This window comes from Entelurus aequoreus, linkage group LG02 (genome assembly GCF_033978785.1).
Source record: "Entelurus aequoreus isolate RoL-2023_Sb linkage group LG02, RoL_Eaeq_v1.1, whole genome shotgun sequence".
NCBI lineage: Eukaryota > Metazoa > Chordata > Actinopteri > Syngnathiformes > Syngnathidae > Entelurus > Entelurus aequoreus.
This window is the reverse complement of record NC_084732.1, coordinates 27,698,319-27,717,624: the sequence shown is the minus strand read 5'-3', so window position 1 is coordinate 27,717,624 and position 19,306 is coordinate 27,698,319. Positions and strand designations below refer to the sequence as shown.

Genomic DNA, 19,306 nt, shown 5'->3' with positions numbered 1-19,306 from the left:
CTATGGCCTGGACTCTCACTATTATGTTAGATCCACTATGGACTGAACTTTCACAACATTATGTCAGACCCACTCGACGTCCATTGCACCCGGTCTCCCCTAGAAGGGGGGGGTTACCCACATTTGCGGTCCTCTCCAAGGTTTCTCATAGTCATTCTCATCGACGTCCCACTGGGTTGTGAGTTTTTCCTTGCCCTTATGTGGGCGCTGAACCACGGATGTCGTTGTGGCTTGTGCAGCCCCTTGAGACACTTGTGATTTAGGGCTATATAAATAAATATTGATTGATTGATTGATTGATCACCATCACCATCCAAGACTTTGTCTATCTTGGATCCAAAACTGCTAGATCTTCCTTATCTTCCAAAAGTGAAAGCTGTGGGTGAACTCTTTGGAAAAGAAGGCGGATGATCTCGTCAGCATGAACATCTCGCTAACGAATTAAGTTGCACGTTGTCTACAGCAGTCCCAGCCAAATAGGCTCTCACGGCGTGTGCACGTCCACCATCCATGTGTTGGCGCCGTCTCGGTCGGCCTAGGACGGGCCAGATAACATTAACCAGACCTCATCGCCCTGGCCCAGGACCGCCCTGCCTTCGGACAGCTGGCCGCCACGGTCACCTGATGGCCAAGCGAGGTTTCAGTTCAGTTCAGTTCAGTTGTATGGAAGAAAAACTCTGGGATCCATGCAAAAGGTTTAATTGTTCTAAAGCGTCTAAAAACTGAGCCGGTCTTAATGACTTAGCTGCCTCGTCAGCCAAACTGGACGAAATCTAATCCATTTTATCTGGAGTTTCTTCTCTTTGGAGTCATTCAAAGGCTTTGTGTCTTTTGAAGGGAAGCTGGATGCGTTCACAGGCTCAATTTATTTATTATTTTTGTCTAATACTCTCAATAGCTGCAGGCTGTCTGCATAATTGAGCGTATGAAGATTTTGTGTGAAAGCAAATCACAGCTACCTTATTGATATGCTTGCACATTTCAGTCTCTTTGACTTGTTCAAATAAATCGCAGCGAGACATTTTTCATCCTCATTTTAAGAGTTGAAAGTGTCATACTGCGGCATAACCATAAAATTATTATTACGTCCTTTTTTTTTTCTTTGGAACTGAACCTTACAATTTAGGCAAGAACTGTTTGTGCTAACTACTTTTCTTTCTTGTGTTTTAATCTGCATTCCAGAACACGATAAGCACCGCTTATGCAAAAGCACTGAATACATGAATCTTCACTTCAAAGTCAAATGGTTCCACAATGAGTACGTGCGCGAATTGCCAGCCTTCAAGGGGGTTCCGCCGGAGTATTCTCTGTAAGTAATGAGCTATGTTGGCATGCAAACACACTGAACTGACATACAAAATGAAAACGTGTATGAAATAATGCTGTCACTGTTGTAAAAAAACTGAAGATGGGACGGTGATGTGAGAAAATTAGGACACCCCAGGGGATCCCTGTTCTTACTTTTGAAATGTTGTCAAAACTTGCTCACAACCGTGGAAGTGTAGGTGTAGTTTTTGTCCTGTCATTTAAACACGTAAGATATGAAAACTGTTTTCATAAATGTTAAGATAAAATACACATTATTGTCTGATAATAAGGTTGCTTGAATCAAAATAATAATGCTCAAGACAGGGGTGTCCAAACTTTTTCCACTGATAATTTTTATTTTCAAAACCAATAAAATATATAGATATGTTCAACCTTTAGGGCCCCCTTCAATTTTGGTCCCGGGGACCCATATATGTCTCTGTCATAAAAATGTCAAAAACAAGTCATATATTATTATTATTATTACAACTTCAGGTTTAGCTGTCAATATGAAGTAGTGTTGTCCCGATACCAATATTTTGGTACCGGTACCAAAATTATTTCGATACTTTTCGGTACTTTTCTAAATAAAGGAGACCACAAAAAAATGCATTATTGGCTTTATTTTAACAAAAAATCTTACGGTACATTAAACATATTTCTTATTGCAGGGGGGAGGTGGTGGGCCGGTACTTTTCAGAGGCGGTATAGTACCGAATATGATTCATTAGTATCACGGTACTATTCTAATACCGGTATACCGTACAACCCTAATATGAAGTTGGATTTGTTGTTTTAATGTTTAATGCCCTTTTTGTCAAATACATCCCTATATTTTATGGAAAAACACAAAATATTCATTACTTTCTCACAAAAATTTTTAAAAAGTGGAATACTTAAAAGGTGCCATATGTAGTAATGTGGCCAGAAATGGTACTTCAATCACAGTCAAAATTATGTAGTGCCCTCCCACTCTCCATGACTGAGGTTGCCAGATATGTAGCCGAACTCTAAGGAACTTCAAATGGCAATCGACGAGTCCTAGGCTGTAGGTTTCTCTTGTTTATGCTTCTTGCAAGATTGTTTACTAAGTAATTATGCCACATTTTACTGATGTCGATTAACCAAATGTATTTGTAAAGTTACGCCGCAATATTTTCGTTGGGAGTCGGGACAGATTGTTGGCATTACCCTGCTAAAATGTCTAGTTTGACCGCACGAACCACCATCAAAATAATTATATATAGTATAATATAATATATTTTATATCGCAGAGGCCTACTTTGATGGCAAGCCAAGACCAACAGTAAAATCACCGCCACATTTCGTTCAGCATAACACCATGTTGCATCCAACCTGACGCACTGCATTCTCTTCCACGTACGCACATCACCATCTTTCAGTGCAGACTGCAGTTCTTTGAGCCAACCCACGTTACGCCTAAATCATAGAGCCTACTACCATGTCGATACACAAAGTAGCATGATTAATTAAAGTCATATTATGGCAACTTTGTATTGAATTTGTGGGCACTTTTGTGAAAAAAACCCAAAAGCCAATTGTTTTGGGGGGGTTAACTAGATATGTACTACAAACCCCGTTTCCATATGAGTTGGGAAATTGTGTTAGATGTAAATATAAACGGAATACAATGATTTGCAAATTATTTTCAACCCATATTCAGTTGAATATACTACAAAGAAAACATATTTGATGTTCAAACTGATACATTTTTTTTTTTTTGCAAATAATCATTAACTTTTTGATGCCAGCAACACGTGACAAAGAAGTTGGGAAAGGTGGCAATAAATACTGATAAAGTTGAGGAATGCTCATCAAACACTTATTTGGAACATCCCACAGGTGAACAGGCAAATTGGGAACAGGTGGGTGCCATGATTGGGTATAAAAGTAGATTCCATGAAATGCTCAGTCATTCACAAACAAGGATGGGACGAGGGTCACCACTTTGTCAACAAATGCGTGAGCAAATTGTTGAACAGTTTAAGAAAAACCTTTCTCAACCAGCTATTGCAAGGAATTTAGGGATTTCACCATCTACGGTCCGTAATATCATCAAAGGGTTCAGAGAATCTGGAGAAATCACTGCACGTAAGCAGCTAAGTCCGTGACTTTCGATCCCTCAGGCTGTACTGCATCAACAATCGACATCAGTGTGTAAAATATATCACCACATGGGCTCAGGAACACTTCAGAAACCCACTGTCAGTAACTACGGTTGGTTGCTATATCTGTAAGTGCAAGTTAAAACTCTCCTATGCAAGGCGAAAACCGTTTATCAACAACACCCAGAAACGCCGTCGGCTTCGCTGGGCCTGAGCTCATCTAAGATGGACTGATACAAAGTGGAGAAGTGTTCTGTGGTCTGACGAGTCCACATTTCAAATTGTTTTTGGAAACCGTGGACGTCCAGTCCTCCGGACCAAAGAGGAATAGAACCATCCGGATTGTTATAGGCGCAAAGTTGAAAAGCCAGCATCTGTGATGGTATGGGGGTGTATTAGTGCCCAAGACATGGGTAACTTACACATCTGTGAAGGCGCCATTAATGCTGAAAGGTACATACAGGTTCTGGAGCAACATATGTTGCCATCCAAGCAACGTTACCATGGACGCCCCTGCTTATTTCAGCAAGACAATGCCAAGCCACGTGTTACATCAATGTGGCTTCATAGTAAAAGAGTGCGGGTACTAGACTGGCCTGCCTGTAGTCCAGACCTGTCTCCCATTGAAAATGTGTGGCGCATTATGAAGCCTAAAATACCACAACGGAGACCCCCGGACTGTTGAACAACTTAAGCTGTACATCAAGCAAGAATGGGAAATAATTCCACCTGAGAAGCTTAAAAAATGTGTCTCCTCAGTTCCCAAAGGTTTACTGAGTGTTGTTAAAAGGAAAGGCCATGTAACACAGTGGTGAACATGCCCTTTCCCAACTACTTTGGCACGTGTTGCAGCCATGAAATTCTAAGTTAATTATTATTTTCAACAAAAAAAAATTAAGTTTATGAGTTTGAACATCAAATATCTTGTCTTTGTAGTGCATTCAATTGAATATGGCTTGAAAAGGATTTGCAAATCATTGTATTCCATTTATATTTACATCTAACACAATTTCCCAACTCATATGGAAACGGGGTTTGTAGATATGTTAATCCCATTTTTGTAAAGTTAAAACTTCAATGTGTTATGTATTTTAAAAAACTGGTTTCAACCAAATCACATCAATATTTAGTTTTTTTAGTGCACATAAACATACCAATGTGTGTGTGTGTGTGTGTGTGTGTGTGTGTGTGTGTGTGTGTGTGTGTGTGTGTGTGTGTGTGTGTGTGTGTGTGTGTGTGTGTGTGTGTGTGTTGGGTTTATTGTGGGATGGGAGTCTCTTCAGGAATCTTGGTATGTGCATGGGGGGCCAAAAAATGTGGTGCTATGCTTCTGCCTCTGCTATTGTTTTTCTGACAAATACACCAAATTGTAGCACCGCTCATGAACCCCAAATATAGTCACTCAATGCTCAGCTGCTGTGTTTAGCCCAATCTGTGTGTACAATTAGGGGATTGACCAGCACGTGTGTGTACAATTTGAAAAAGATAAACAAAAACAAAAAAATGTCCGCCATCGAGAAAAACGTCTTTGCAAGGGCATTGGCGAGACTTGGCAACTAATTGTCCGTAAGTCATTGAGCTGATGATACAACTTTGATATTTGTATGCTCACATGTCTTTCAAAGCTTCTGTACCACCACCCATAGTGGGTGCCACAAATGTCATTGTTTTCACAACAGGGTCCAAATTTTCCACATGACTGCGTTGTGAATATTTATGAAGAAAGCACTTTAAAGCAACACGTACACGTCCATTCAAGGCATGATGTGTTTTTGTGATGACAACAAGTCAAATACATAATTCACTTGCACCTGATTTATCACCGCAGACACAACATTGTCTGCAAGTTAATATTGTACAAAAATATATGCTAGAAATTAAATTGCGTGTCACCGTTGAAAAGGACATGCGGAAAAGGGGAAAGACATGCACATAGAAATATTTCAAAGTTACCCAGTAGCAAAATGTAAAATATAATCATAGGAATTCAACTCAGCTATATCTTTTTTTTTTTTTTACATTTTACACAGTAGGCTAGTAGCATCATTAGTCAGTGGAATGGTGTTTGTTAACAACAAAGCAAAGGCACATTACAAAAGTGTTGCCAAATATCGACTCAAAAAAGTCAGTCGGTCATCTTCTGCAAAACCAGGACCTGATCTACAGTCCTAAGATCCAAATGACAAATGCTGATTAGTGTGAGCAAAATATAAAACTGTGTGTACTATAAGTGGGTGTGTTGCGGGTGATCTAAGACTGCGTGTACAATTGATAACAAGAACAAAAGTGGTGCAGACCGCCCTATTTAAATTAGATTTGTGCATGCATGCGGGCTGTGACCATGGAGACACCCATTTTCCTCCACATTTATGACATCAAAATTGTCCGACCTGTGGTGTTTCTTCATGTTGACATGCACACAGATTATAAATGAACCCACCTTTTCTAGGCTATATTGAAGCGGGATTTTCACAATAGAACTTATTTTTAGCATGCTGGCTGACGGTGCGCTCTGGGAGGCGCTGCGATGTTGTGACGGTTTTGTATAGGAGAGATATGAATATATTTCCGATATGTGAATTAGTGAATTATATTTATATAGCACTTTTCTCTAGTGACTCAAAGCGCTTTACATAGTGAAACCCATTATCTAAGTTACATTTTTAAACCAGTGTGGGTGGTACTGGCAGCAAGTGGGTGAAGTGTCTTGCCCAAGGATGGCAGATGGCAGATGCGGAGATCGAACCTAGAACCCTCAGACTGCTGGCACGGCCGAGCTACGGTGCTGATATGAAAAAAAAAGAACTCCATTAAAAGAAAAACACCAGCAGACACCATAATGAATTAATTACATGTATTTTAACCAGCCCCTTAAGTTATCCAGCTGCTATAAAATTATAAAATGATATTGCTGAAAAGACGATATCTCAATCCATCCATCCATCCATCCATTTTCTACCGCTTGTGCCTCTCGGGGTCGCGGGGGTAACTGAAGCCTATCCCAGCTAACATTCGGGCGGAAGGTGGAGTACACCCTGGACATGTCGCCACTTCATCCTAGTAGACGATATGTCTAAAATGTTTATTTTATATGTATATATACGTATATATATATATATATATATATATATATGTATATATATATATATATATATATATATATATATATATATATATATATATATATATATATATATATATATATATATATATATATGTTCACACACACACACAGACAGTATATTCTCTCAGCGCGATCGCCTCCTCTCTCACAGCCATTTGTGCGTGACTGAGCCAGTTTACACAAACATTTCAAACGTGCAAAATACAGATATAAAACAGTGGCCGCAGAACAGTTTCATTCTTGATAGATCACAATGCGAGTGCTAAATGACTTGCGTCCCCTCTTCCGAGTGTTGTGTGCGTTCTGTCATCAGCATATATTCTGAATATTCACGAAGAAGGACATTGGAAATGGGTTTCGCTCTCTCTTTTGCTCATTTAGGAGACACCATTCCTCTGCACACAAGCTTAGTGGATCAAGGTTTCACATTAGTACACGCCACACCTTTAGTCGATCAAGCCTTGTGACTGTTAATGATTTTGCAGCAGAATAGTTTAAATTAAATGAGTAAATTGTCTTAATTTTCTATTATTGTAAATATACGGTCTGGTGCCAAAGTTTTATTAAGTTATCATCAGTTCTGCCGTTAGCAATGATAGTCTTTTAGTAAGCAACACAATGAAAAAAAACCCCAGCAAAAACACAAAACGTAAATGTCAACACCAGCTTTACAGATGCCACATCTGCACTACAGATGGTGTGTTTTGGTAAGAACTCGACTGACATAAATGTAATTTGCAGGCATTAAAAAGGAGCGGTGTATCATATAAGTGCCTGTGATCAATTAACTGCAGAGTCCTCAATAGTCACCCAAAAGCAAATAACCGTTTTTTAAAACATTGGCGTTAACAGCTGTGGCTGTAGGCAACCTCCTGATGTACTTAATAACTTATTTAGGAGTGATCAAGCATTTATAATATTTATTATTAGGCTTCTTACCGCTATTACTTGTACAACATATGTTAAAAAAGTATTTAAAATCAAATTATCAGCCACTTTCAAGTTAGTGTTTCTAAGGACACTTTGAGTTATCCTTGGAAACTATGCCATTCAAACATAAATAACACAAGTCTTCTTTTTACACTACCAGCAAACAAATATTCAGTCAAATATTACATTAAAAATGATCTCTTGTAGGTGGTTTGAACCGTTTGTCATTCAGTGGCTGGACGAGAATGAAGATGTGTCCATGGATTTCCTTAATGGAGCTCTGGAGAGAGACAAGAAGGACGGCGTGAGTAAAAAAAAAAATTAAAAAATACATTAGTCCTGAGTGTTCTTTTTCTTTTGTATTTAAATCGGCCAAGGACAACCTGCACAGAAGATGAATTTGTCTTCCTGAAGAGGAGCGAGCGTGTCAGATAAAAGGAATGTCCTCCAGACATTGCAAGAAAATCATATCACTTCAACATGATGCAAAAGCAAAACATCAAAACGATGATGTCAAGGCAAATAAAACGGCGTTGATGTATATTGCAAAGTAATGAACATATGAATAAATAAGTTTGGCTGCTGGCAAATTTTTTTTTGCCAGTGTGATATTTATAATTCATACATTTTTAGAGAATAGCAACTAGCAAAAAAAAAAAAAAAAAAACATTTTTTTCCACTTTAAACCTCCTAAAGATTACAGTAATATATCATACATTCTGCTTAAACATTCAAACCCATTTTCTTCAATTGCAATTTTGAACCATTGCAACCACCCTCACTAAACCTCACCAAGTGTTACTCAGCACTAATGCCAACCAATCAAGTGTTTTTTCTCTTGCAACTTACCTAAAAGGCTTATTTTAATAGGCTACACATAAATACAGCTGGTTTATACACGGCCAACATACATTGTTACACCTGTTACGGTTATGTTTATATCAAACATGCATACAATTACATTATAATACATAATACATAACTACAGTTTTCCGTTGCATCACGTCCAAAAAGGAGTAGGAAGTGGATCTTATTTAATCCTACCCCTTTATGTATCATAGCAATTACGAACACATTTGTTACTAAATACCTGAAAAAAATAGATAAATCAGTAAATAAATGCATTGCCAAAAGGGATAAGTAAATAATTATAAATATATAATATAAATAACAATAAATAGTTAAGTAATATATAGTTCACATTATGATATGAATAAGATGTTCTTTTTTAATAAGGTTCAAGATGTTTATCAGGATTCTTCTTCTTTCTCGTACTTTGTAAACAATTGAAGTTTGACAGTTTCTCAAACTGCATCATATTACATTCTTTGATTTCTTTGCTTAATCGATTCCATAATTTAATTCCACATACAGATATGCTAAAGGTCCTAAGTGTTGTACGTGCATCCAGATGTTTTAAATTATATTTTTTTCTCTAAAAGGTTATATTTCTCCTCTTTTGTTGAGAAAAATGTTTGTACAATCTTGGGTAGCAGGTTATAGTTTGCTTTGTGTATAATTTTAGCTGTTTGCAGATGCATCAAAGCAATGAATTCCAATATTTTTAATTAAATAATAGATCAAGCCTGTCACTTATGTTAACCTTTGGTAGGTATGAAATAAATACTATAGCTGCATGTTTATGTCTAAGGACTGGATTACTACTTTTTTTTATTACACAGTTGTCCATTCCACTTTTATGACTTCATTCTGCCACTTTCCTTCCGGGCTGCACAGTTCCAGCAGACGTCCGACCACGCCCTCTTTTCCTGTTCGGTGGTGGATGTGTTCACGCAGCTCAACCAAAGTTTTGAGATCATCAAGAAGCTGGAGTGTCCCAACCCTCAGGCTCTGGCTCACTTCATGTGCCGCTTTGCAAAGGTACAGCAGTTTAAAGCGTTGGTTCTTAACCATAGGGCCAGGGCCGCTAAACAATATCTGATTCTTAGCTGTGGTCCGTAAGTTTTACTTGTCCACAACTTGTGGCAGTAATGACAACCTCAAACAAACAGAAGAAGTCTATAGGACATAAAGTCATTCAATAAGTTTTCTAAGCACAAAAAATATGACTATAATGTTGAAGCTGTATTTTTATTAGCACTTAAATTTTATTGACTGTTTATTTAAAAAATATATTTATTATTTATAAATATTAATTTTGTTAAAATTTATTTATTTTAGCACTGTGTAATTGTGAGTAAATGTGTTTTTCTTTGTTTTTTATGAGTCCCTTTTTTGCATTATATTTGGTTAGTATTATTATTTTTTTATTAGCCTTGATTAACACATGTTTCACATAATTTGGCAAAGTTTGTCCTGTTAAACTGCCAAGTATGTTAGATTATTTTTTATACTTTTTTAATAAGATTAAAATCCAGAGTAGGATCACTAATTAGAGTGGGCCCTGGGCCCCTCTGTAGTGGAAAAATTGGGCCCCAAGGTCAAAATGGTTTAGAACCACTGGTTTTAAAGCATGTGTGAAAGCAACTTCTAAAATATTTAACATTGGATTTGTTGGTTTTTGTAAACAACGGGAAGCGAAATAACCCGTTCTTGGCTCAAAATTTCGTCATGAATCATTAAATGTACACTACCGCTCAAAAGTTTGGGGTCACATTAAAATGTCCTTATTTTTCAATGAAGATAACTTTAAACTAGTCTTAACTTTAAAGAAGTACACTCTATACATTGCTAAAGTGGTAAATTACTATTCTAGCTGCAAATGTCTGGTTTTTGGTGCAATATCTACATAGGTGTATAGAGGCCCATTTCCAGCAACTATCACTCCAGTGTTCTAATGGTACAATTTGTTTGCTCATTGGCTCAGAAGGCTAATTGATGATTAGAAAACCCTTGTGCAATCATGTTCACACATCTGAAAACAGTTTAGCTCGTTACAGAAGCTACACAACTGACCTTCCTTTGAGCAGATTGAGTTTCTGGAGCATCACATTTGTGGGGTCAAATTAAACGCTCAAAATGGCCAGAAAAATAGAACTTTCATCTGAAACTCGACAGTCTATTCTTGTTCTTAGAAATGAAGGCTATTCCACAAAATTGTTTGGGTGACCCCAAACTTTTGAACGGTAGTGTACATAAAATATTTTCAATATGATTTTAACATCCTTAAATGTGATACAAGTGGGAAAAAAGTGAACTAGTATTAACGCTTGACTTTTTACCACGCAATGAAAGACCTATGCAAAGAAGGCTTGTGTCAAAGAAGCGTATTAAATGTAAAAATAAGTTAACCACCGTTAATATGACAAAACATAAAACAAAACACTTGGCTCTTTTAACACATGAAGAAAGAGCAAGTGGAGATGATTTTCGCTGCAAAAAAAAACAATAAAAAACTCAAGCTTATCTTGGATTTGTAGTGACGACGTATTTGTTGTTAACAAAACATTGAAAAGCCAAAGAAAAAGCAACACACACAGTGCTGAACTTTGGCAAGATTCTTGCAACAACAGCCCATCTTTTTTAAAACATTTCGTAATAAGAGCCAAAAAAGCCAAACAATAAACAAAAACAAAAAGGTTAATCTCAGCGCTGAATTATTGCAAAATGATTGTTTTATTATTATGACGGCAAACCATGTTTTTTTTTACAAAAAAATTGAAACCCCCCTCCCCCAAAATGTCTAAATTTGATCCTCCTGTAGGTCTTACACAATGTTACACCGCAAACACTAGAAAAATTGGAATACAAGCATGTTGAAATATTTGAAATTAAGTGTAAAATATACTTATTTTTGATTGACAAGACACTTTTTCTATGTTCAACCAAACTGCTTATCCTAAATATGTACTTAAAATGAGAGTTGCCTATTACAAGCAGTTATAGTATTTAATTTTCCTTTGATTAAAGTGTCTTTCACAAAAATAGTGCTGGATTTCTGAATTGTACAAAGTCAGGGTCGTTTGATTTTAGTCTGTATTGTAATAACTTGTATAAAAGAAGTGTTATTGTAGTTTTCCTGATTAACAGACTGCTTTAGACTTTGCCATTGATCTTTCTCATCGCATTAGGAGGCCCTGCTTATATTTCATTGTGATTTATTAACAGAACAGCAAACAATTATAATTATAACAACGACTCTCTCTCCCTCCCTCAATGCAGACTATCAATAAGGTTCTTCTGCAGTATGCTGCAATCATTTCCAAGGACTACCCTTTGTATTTGAATAAGGAGAACGTGGTAAGTACCTTTCTTCAATATGCTAATAGCTGACAAGGAAAAAGATGAATATTTTAAGTCCGTCCAGGGGAGGCTTTTACCAGCAGTTGAGACTCCAGCACTGCTCGCTGTAATACACTTAAAGTGTAATTACTCATCTTGCAGCCTGAAGTCATTGTACTTTCTGGCCTCCATATCAGAATCTTAAGGTGACAGATGACCGAGCCCGAAGGCCCTGTGAGTGGCCTAATTAGCCACACCGGTCTTTGCAGTGGCGGTGAAAGATGACATAAAGTGTTCCAAGTGGAAACAATACATATGTTTCTGCACATTGTTCATCCCCACTGGAGACACGACCGAAGAGACAAATGGTTGATCAAAAAAACAGGAAATGATTCATTGCAATGGCTGAATTATGTCAAATTAAATCGCAAAGTGTGTATGCTTTCTGTGCTTTGTGGTATAAAGCTGATGCCATGGGGGGAATAATGCACACAAAGATGTTGGAACTGTGGCGGGTTTTGAGTAAAAACAACAAAACGTAGACGTGTTATAGACAAAGGATCGATCATCCTTAAATGTAAAAAGACGAGAAAGATACAAAACAAAAAATCCATCCGGGTTGAATACTGCGACATAGAATCAGGTAACCTGTTTTTTGATCACTGTGTGGGATATTAATGGGAAATATAAAGCTGGGATTTCTCATACAGTAGTTAATAATAGTCATAAATAAAAGTACTTGTGTCTGTACTGTATCTGATCTAATAATAGGTAGGGCATTTATTTACCTAAACGACAAATTAATAATGAATTAATAAAAACAATTTTTTTTAAATACATTTTGGAGTGAATGGGGAAGTCGATAAGAAAACGGGAAACTTTTTCGCCAATAGAATTTGTTTTTGAGTGGCACTCAGACACGCACACCAACTATCTTTACAACTAAAGTGGCACAATTGTCGTCGCGTGGGTCAAACCAACTTCCAGTTCCCGTCTATGATGCTAAGCCTTTTGGGTAATGTAGTACTGTATATAAATATTTAACCGGTGTTCTCACATCCTAGTTTACACGTATTTACATATTTAACCTTTATTTATTTAGGGCAGGGGTGTCAAACTCATTTTAGCTCAGGGGACGAATGGAGGAAAATCAATCAATCAATCAATCAATCAAAGTTTACATATATAGCCCTAAATCACGAGTGTCTCAAAGGGCTGCACAAGCCACAACGACATCCTCGGCAAAGATCCCACATCCGGGCAAGAAAAAACTAGTCCATAGTGGATCTAGTTAATAGTGTGAGAGTCCAGTCCATAGTGGGGCCAGCAGGAGATCATCTATTCAAATCTATTCAAAATCATGGCATAATAAGTTAAAACTACAACTATGACAACCTCAGATTGTTTTCTTTGTTTTACTTTGGCCCACAATAGAACAAGCACATTCTGAAAATGTACATAATACAAATAACCGTCCTGACAAAACACTTCAAGTTAGTTGAAAATTCTAAGGAAAAAAATTGTGCAGTTTCAAAAACGCCATGAAGAACACAATGAACTGAGACTTATTCTCAGTGTATCTACAAAGCAATTCAACTTTAAGTCACAGCCCATCTAGGTTTGAACAAAAAACTAAATAAAGCATAAATAAAACGCTTCCATGTATCAACTACCTCATTTGTGATTTGCACGGTTCACTTTCGTTAAATTTGCACAGAAGACAATCATTTTCACAGAACTATATCAATGTGCAATGTCTCATGCAGCATTTTAAGTGTGGTTAACAATTGTTTATTTTATTCCTGTTTGTTTTGTGTTGCATCGAGGGGGAGGAGTCACAGCCCCACTTTACTGTGTACCGCTTACTTGATATATAACCCATTTTCCTTGCATACTGGAAATACTATTGTGACATCCAGTGGACACATTTAGAACAGCAGTTTCTTTAATTTAAAATGCAGCTCAATTTTACAATTGGCAAACTCATCTCGCTGGGCCGGATTTAACCTGTTCGCGGGCCGCATGTTTGACATCCCTGGTTTAAGGTTAGACAATTCAGAACAGATCTTCTTTTACAAATCTGACATAGCAAAGAGGCATTTACATGACAGAGATGTTGAAGTGTGATAATCTCTCATTGTCTCTCATTTACCAACAGAAATTAACGCTATAGATCGCTATCAACAGTTCACAAATGCTGTTAATGTGTGGGGGTAAATGAAGGTTTGAAATGAACAAACACTTTTTAAGCATAATTTAAACATAGCAAAAAATGACACATGTTGCAGACCCCACCAAATATTTACCAATTCATCAGTTACTGACAGTGTGTTCACTTCCTGTGTTTAACTTTCATTTTCTTTCCCAACAGTGTACATTCCGAGCGGTTGTAACTTCACTCCACGGGTTCAATAAAACATAAAGGTCTTTAAATAAGTCAACAGTTATATTAGTTCCGATCTTTCAGAGGAAATTATGATGTTATATTAGCTCCCTGTGTCATCCTCCCTCAAGTTAGAAATATCTACTATGTTTGAGAAATTACTTTTACTCCCATTGGGACCGTCTAATCACCCTATGCAAATGTGCGCATAAATCCAGAAAAAGAGAGAGCCACGATTTATGCTGCTCTGGGGGATTGAAAGGCACCAATCATACTCCTGAGGGGTTCACAATCTCACCACTGTGCATTACCGCCATCATCAGTTTAGTCAGGGCGGGGGTGTAATTCCTTTTTTGGGGAGAAGATAAGGCACATCATGTTCGCCTGACTAAAAATACGTAGCAAAATTACACGCGGCATTACATAAAAGCAGCAGAATAAACATGTCCGACGTATTTTGCACGGGCATTCCTCTCTCCGTAGTATTGTGTTCTTCAGCTGTCGGACAATGTTGCGCAGACCCCTGGCATCTCTCGTATAGATGATGTGCCAGGAAATGTACACTGATGGATGTTTGCTATGCTTTCATTTTCTGTCTAAAGCGTACATACTGTTTCTGTTGGCATTTGTTTTCTGCAAGACGTGGACATTAAATATGCATTGAGAACTGACACCTATTTGTTTTCAACCCTCTTGACAGCCCTGCATTCTTCTCAACAACATTCAGCAGCTCCGAGTCCAGCTGGAGAAGATGTTTGAGTCCATGGGAGGCAAACAGGTCTGTCTCTTGTCTCTTTTGTTCCCTCTTACAATAAAATAGCTTTACAATGCAAAGGGAAGAATCAGCTGTAATATTACCAATGCATTGTGTAAGGATTCTGCTTATTCTCAAGGACACTTGAACAGGCTATCGGTTAGCAACGGCGGCTTAAACCCCACATCCTCACACCGGTGCTTGGCCGAGAAATAAACGCTAGGTCATGATTATGCAAAACATCATTTTGGATGACATTTATTGGAAGTGAAAAGGCATTGACCCTGACAGTGTTGTGCTGTAATCCTTCCCTCAGTTTCTCCATGTACCCGTCTAGTCGACTAATCTGCCGTGTCAGTTTGCTAATATTGCATATCCGACTCTTAGCTCGTCTGGCAACCTCAAACCCTTCAACCCGCCCCCACATCTATCCCACTTGTAACTTGTGGGTGTGAATGCTAACTGGCGATGACGCTAAACAGCCTGGTGTAATGATCAGATTTTTCAACACAACATAATGGTGTCAGACGCAAGATGGTAAACAGTGAGGCCACAGTGAGTGACCCTTGCAAGAAGAAGCAGTGATAGACCCCAGAAATGGGCACAGCGCAAGCATCAATATGATGGGACACCTAAAGGAGTCATGGGACCGGTGTTGGATATGGGCTCACATCCCTAAGTAGTCGGTCTCCAGGTTTTTCAACCCAAATGGTACCAGTCCAGGTTGTGAAGTACTACAGATTTCCATGACAGATGATGTCAGAAGCGAGATCATCAGCCATGACGCAAGATACCTTTGACCCTGGAGATAGATGAGGCACTAGAATTCTGCTTCTAGAAGTTGTGACAAAATATGCTACAGGTTTGTATGTAATTTGGTTAACATGCTTAATATTAATTTTATAATTAAGACCTCGACTGCACCCTGTCCATACCCCTATCCCACTTGTAAACAAAGTGTTTGTGACTATGGCTGTATAGTCAATGTTTTAAGTCTGAGTTTAGCGTAAAACTTCTCAGAGTTCTGGAGCAAATGTCAGAAGTGAGATGGTTAGCCATGAGGCCATTCATGTGGCTAGTTGGAAGTGGTTTTGGGACAGGAGACACATGTGCAATAGACACCAGGGATGGACGAGGCACTAGAATGGATCGACCAGTTATTTTTAAACCCAAATGTTTCCAATTTAGGTTGAGGGTAAAGAGTTTCTTGATGATTGGTGTCAGAAGCAGGATTGTTGGCTGTAAGGTAATTAATGTGCCCGTTTGTAAGTCCCCTTTGGGACAGGAGACACCTGTGCAGTAGATACCAGAGATGGACAAGGCACAATAATGAATGGACTATATATATGTTTTTGAACCCAAAGGTTTCCGATCCAGGTAGGGGGTAGAAAGTTAATAGCAGTTGGTGTCAGAATCAGGATTGTTAACCTTGAGGCCACCCATGGTGTGTCCAGCTGGAAGGACACGTGATTGAGGTTGCAACCACCTTATTATGTATTGTGATTGGTATGGAGGATTTTGATCCAATACGTGTAGATCCTATTTGCGGTTCTGTTCAGTTCCGTGACACTACTTGTATGTGCATGGAGAGTTTAACAACTTGAAATGTGTCAAACCCTGGCGATGCTGCCCCTGTGGTTTCTTCTGACTTAAGTGCATGCTTCTCTCTTATATCTAACATCTTGTCTCGCCTTGCGTTTTGTCTCCTGTGGTTATGCCCCCCCACCCCCCTGCCCCTTCCCCAACACCCACTCCCTCTTCCCAATTTCCTCTATGTGCTCTCTCTCCAGGAGGAGGGGGTTGTGTCCTTCTGTAAGGTGTGTGCAATAGGACCCGTCAACAGCCCTTCCTGTCATTTACCCAATGACGTCAAAAAGCACGACCCTCTCCCTCCCACACACAACAACCACCTCTCATGCGCTTTTTCACTCCACTCCACCCTGTCCCTCTACTCCGAAAACCCTTCCAGCAGCATGTGCCGCAGAGCATACGGAATCTCAATTACCCATCAACCCTTAGGAATCAGGCTGCTGGAGCTCACCATCACCCTGGCATTGTAGAGATGGCGGATCCAAACCATGCCTTACCATCTTTTTTCAGCTTGCTTACCCCCTCGCCCCAAAACATGGCTTATTGTTCACTCCGAGGAACAAAGAGTCTGACAAACATAACCACGTGCTGCTGCAGTGAGCGAATCGTGACCTGGATCACTCCAGGGCAATTATCGTCTGTAGATTAACGACTCCTGAAGTCTTTGTTGAAGTGATCCAATGTGGCCTGACACCCAGGTTTATCTCTGGAATGCTGCTACACAGCTTTAGTGTAACGGTGACAGATCTTCATTAGGTTCTGTCTCTGCAAAGAAGCTTATTTATTGCAGAATTATACGCCGTTTGCAATTAACTCCCAAAGAGCCAATCACTGCATTACCAATAAACACCACAGTGTCTGTCTTTATAGATGATAGACTGACCTGATTGCTTTCAGGCTTGATAGTCCCCAATTTGGTCCTTTTTCATTTCCTTCTCACAGTGTTTTATTAAACCTTTATTTACTTGTGTTTCAGCATTACTCCCCGGCAGTGAGTAGTCATTGTCGAAACAGGCAAAGGAAAGAAAAGCTGGGTTGCTGTTGATAGGATCTCAGGGGATGACCGCCATACACCAATAGCTCAAAAACTCGGAAACCCAGAAACTTTTTTGAAAGTTACCTGAGTGGAATCCCCAGATTTGGGTCGGATTGAAAGGATTAATGTCTATAAACAGCCACTTAATTTGTCTTTAGAATTGTTCCACTCACTAACCCAAAAAATGCAAAAAGGAAATACTTTATGTAGGAGCGGACATTTCGCAGAACTGAGGACTTGCTATTTTTGCCCTACAACTCGGTCAAAAAGACATGGCCATGATATGGAAAAGTCTGTGACTGTACCTCTCAGAAGCGATGTTTCAGAGTAGATTGTCATCTTTGACCGAATCATTTGAAGTCAGAATTGAATTTTAAGCTCCCAGGAGGTGACAGTGGCCTTGAATTGGTTTTATTTCTCTTGCTGGTATTGCGATTAAAGTGAGAGTTATCTGAAAAAAATGAAAACAAAACTGATTCTCAATGTCAGTGACTACGGATTAGAGGTCAGACGTAAACGTTAAGGCCATTAGGACTGGTGCCTAGTGCAATTCCTCTGCTCGCGCTTCAGAAAACACCCTTCACTTTCGTGTAAAATATGAAACCTTTTGTGAGCAATGTTCTGCGTGACGGAAAAAACAATATTGTACGCTTCAATGTGGTGTAGGGAAGTGACAGCGGTATGAACGCGTCCATAAGTGAGAGCACAAACACGTACTGTAACTCTATGGCGCTCATGTGCGGATTGAGGCATGTCTGGCGGCGTAAGCCAAGCAAATCATTTGGAGATGACATGCAGTCATACGGCAGGGACGAACATACACATTTTTCTCTAGAAGCACAGATGAGGACAATTAGCACAAATACACAAACAGTACATCACAGCAAATAATGTTGATGTTTTGTAAGTTTAGTACCGCTTTACCACATCGTATTCTATTTATTGGCATTCACAGCTGAATTACTCAAGATAGTAGTAGCAGGTTTTGAAATATCATGCGTGGTCAGCATCCAGCAGCTTTATCTGCCTCTGTATGTGCTTTAAAGTGCTGGTTGCACTACTCAGTTGTTGGTGTAAAATTACACTTGTTGTACTGTTTACAAGGATTTCATCTGTGCTAATCATGATGTCTGAGCCGTTTGCTCCTTACTGCTATTGCAAAATAGTGTTTTTTTGTGGAAAATATTGGACACAATTTGTTGTCAAGCATATGAGATGCGATGCAAGTGTAAACCACTGTGAGACTATTGTTCATTTTTTTAAAGTTTTTATTTTTTTTATAAATGGCTGTAATGATAATGTCAATGAGGGATTTCTAATCACTGCTATGTTGGAATTGTTATTAATATTGATACTGTTGATATTATTAATTTTTGTTTGACTACTTTTGGATTGTTTTGTGTCATGTTTGTGTGTCCTCTCAATTGCTCTTCTGAATCTTGCTGGGGCCGGGTTTGGTTTTGGAATTGGATTATGGTATTATTTTGTTGGATTGATTAATAAAACAAAAAATAAATAACTAAATTCCTCAAGATAGTAGTAGCAGGTTTTGAAATATCATGCGTGGTCAGCATCCAGCAGCTTTATCTGCCTTCTGTTTGTGCTTTAAAAAGCTGGTTGTGCTACTCAGTTGTTGGTGTGAAATTACACTTGTTGTACTGTTGTTTACAATGATGTCATCAGCGCTAATAATGATGTCTGAGCCGTTTGCTCCTTACTGCTATTAAAAAACAGTGTTTTTTTGCTGCACTTTTGTGCAGTATCCTTGTTGTTAAATGCCAATTTGATGACTAATTAGAGCTGTTATATTATTTAAGATCACAAACAATATTTGGTATCATAAAAGCTTACAATCACCACTTTTCCATATTTC

The 19,306-nt window shown here is 38.5% G+C and overlaps 1 protein-coding gene and 1 long non-coding RNA gene across 4 annotated transcripts in view; one reads left to right on the top strand and one right to left on the bottom strand.

The window, feature by feature from the left end:
- The window catches only part of LOC133632087 (protein unc-13 homolog C), a 321,103-nt gene that overhangs the window by 249,262 nt on the left and 52,535 nt on the right, over positions 1 to 19,306 (top strand). Inside the window, exons 19-24 of one of the 2 annotated variants that reach the window (XM_062024326.1) lie at positions 1,183 to 1,309; positions 7,696 to 7,792; positions 9,226 to 9,369; positions 11,611 to 11,688; positions 14,754 to 14,831; positions 16,598 to 16,624. In XM_062024326.1, the coding sequence (XP_061880310.1) occupies positions 1,183 to 1,309; positions 7,696 to 7,792; positions 9,226 to 9,369; positions 11,611 to 11,688; positions 14,754 to 14,831; positions 16,598 to 16,624 (551 nt within the window). The remainder of the gene's footprint in view (positions 1 to 1,182; positions 1,310 to 7,695; positions 7,793 to 9,225; positions 9,370 to 11,610; positions 11,689 to 14,753; positions 14,832 to 16,597; positions 16,625 to 19,306) is intronic. The other variant, XM_062024332.1, reaches the window with a different exon arrangement.
- The window catches only part of LOC133632100 (uncharacterized), a 222,594-nt gene that overhangs the window by 164,910 nt on the left and 38,378 nt on the right, over positions 1 to 19,306 (bottom strand). The window lies entirely within an intron of this gene.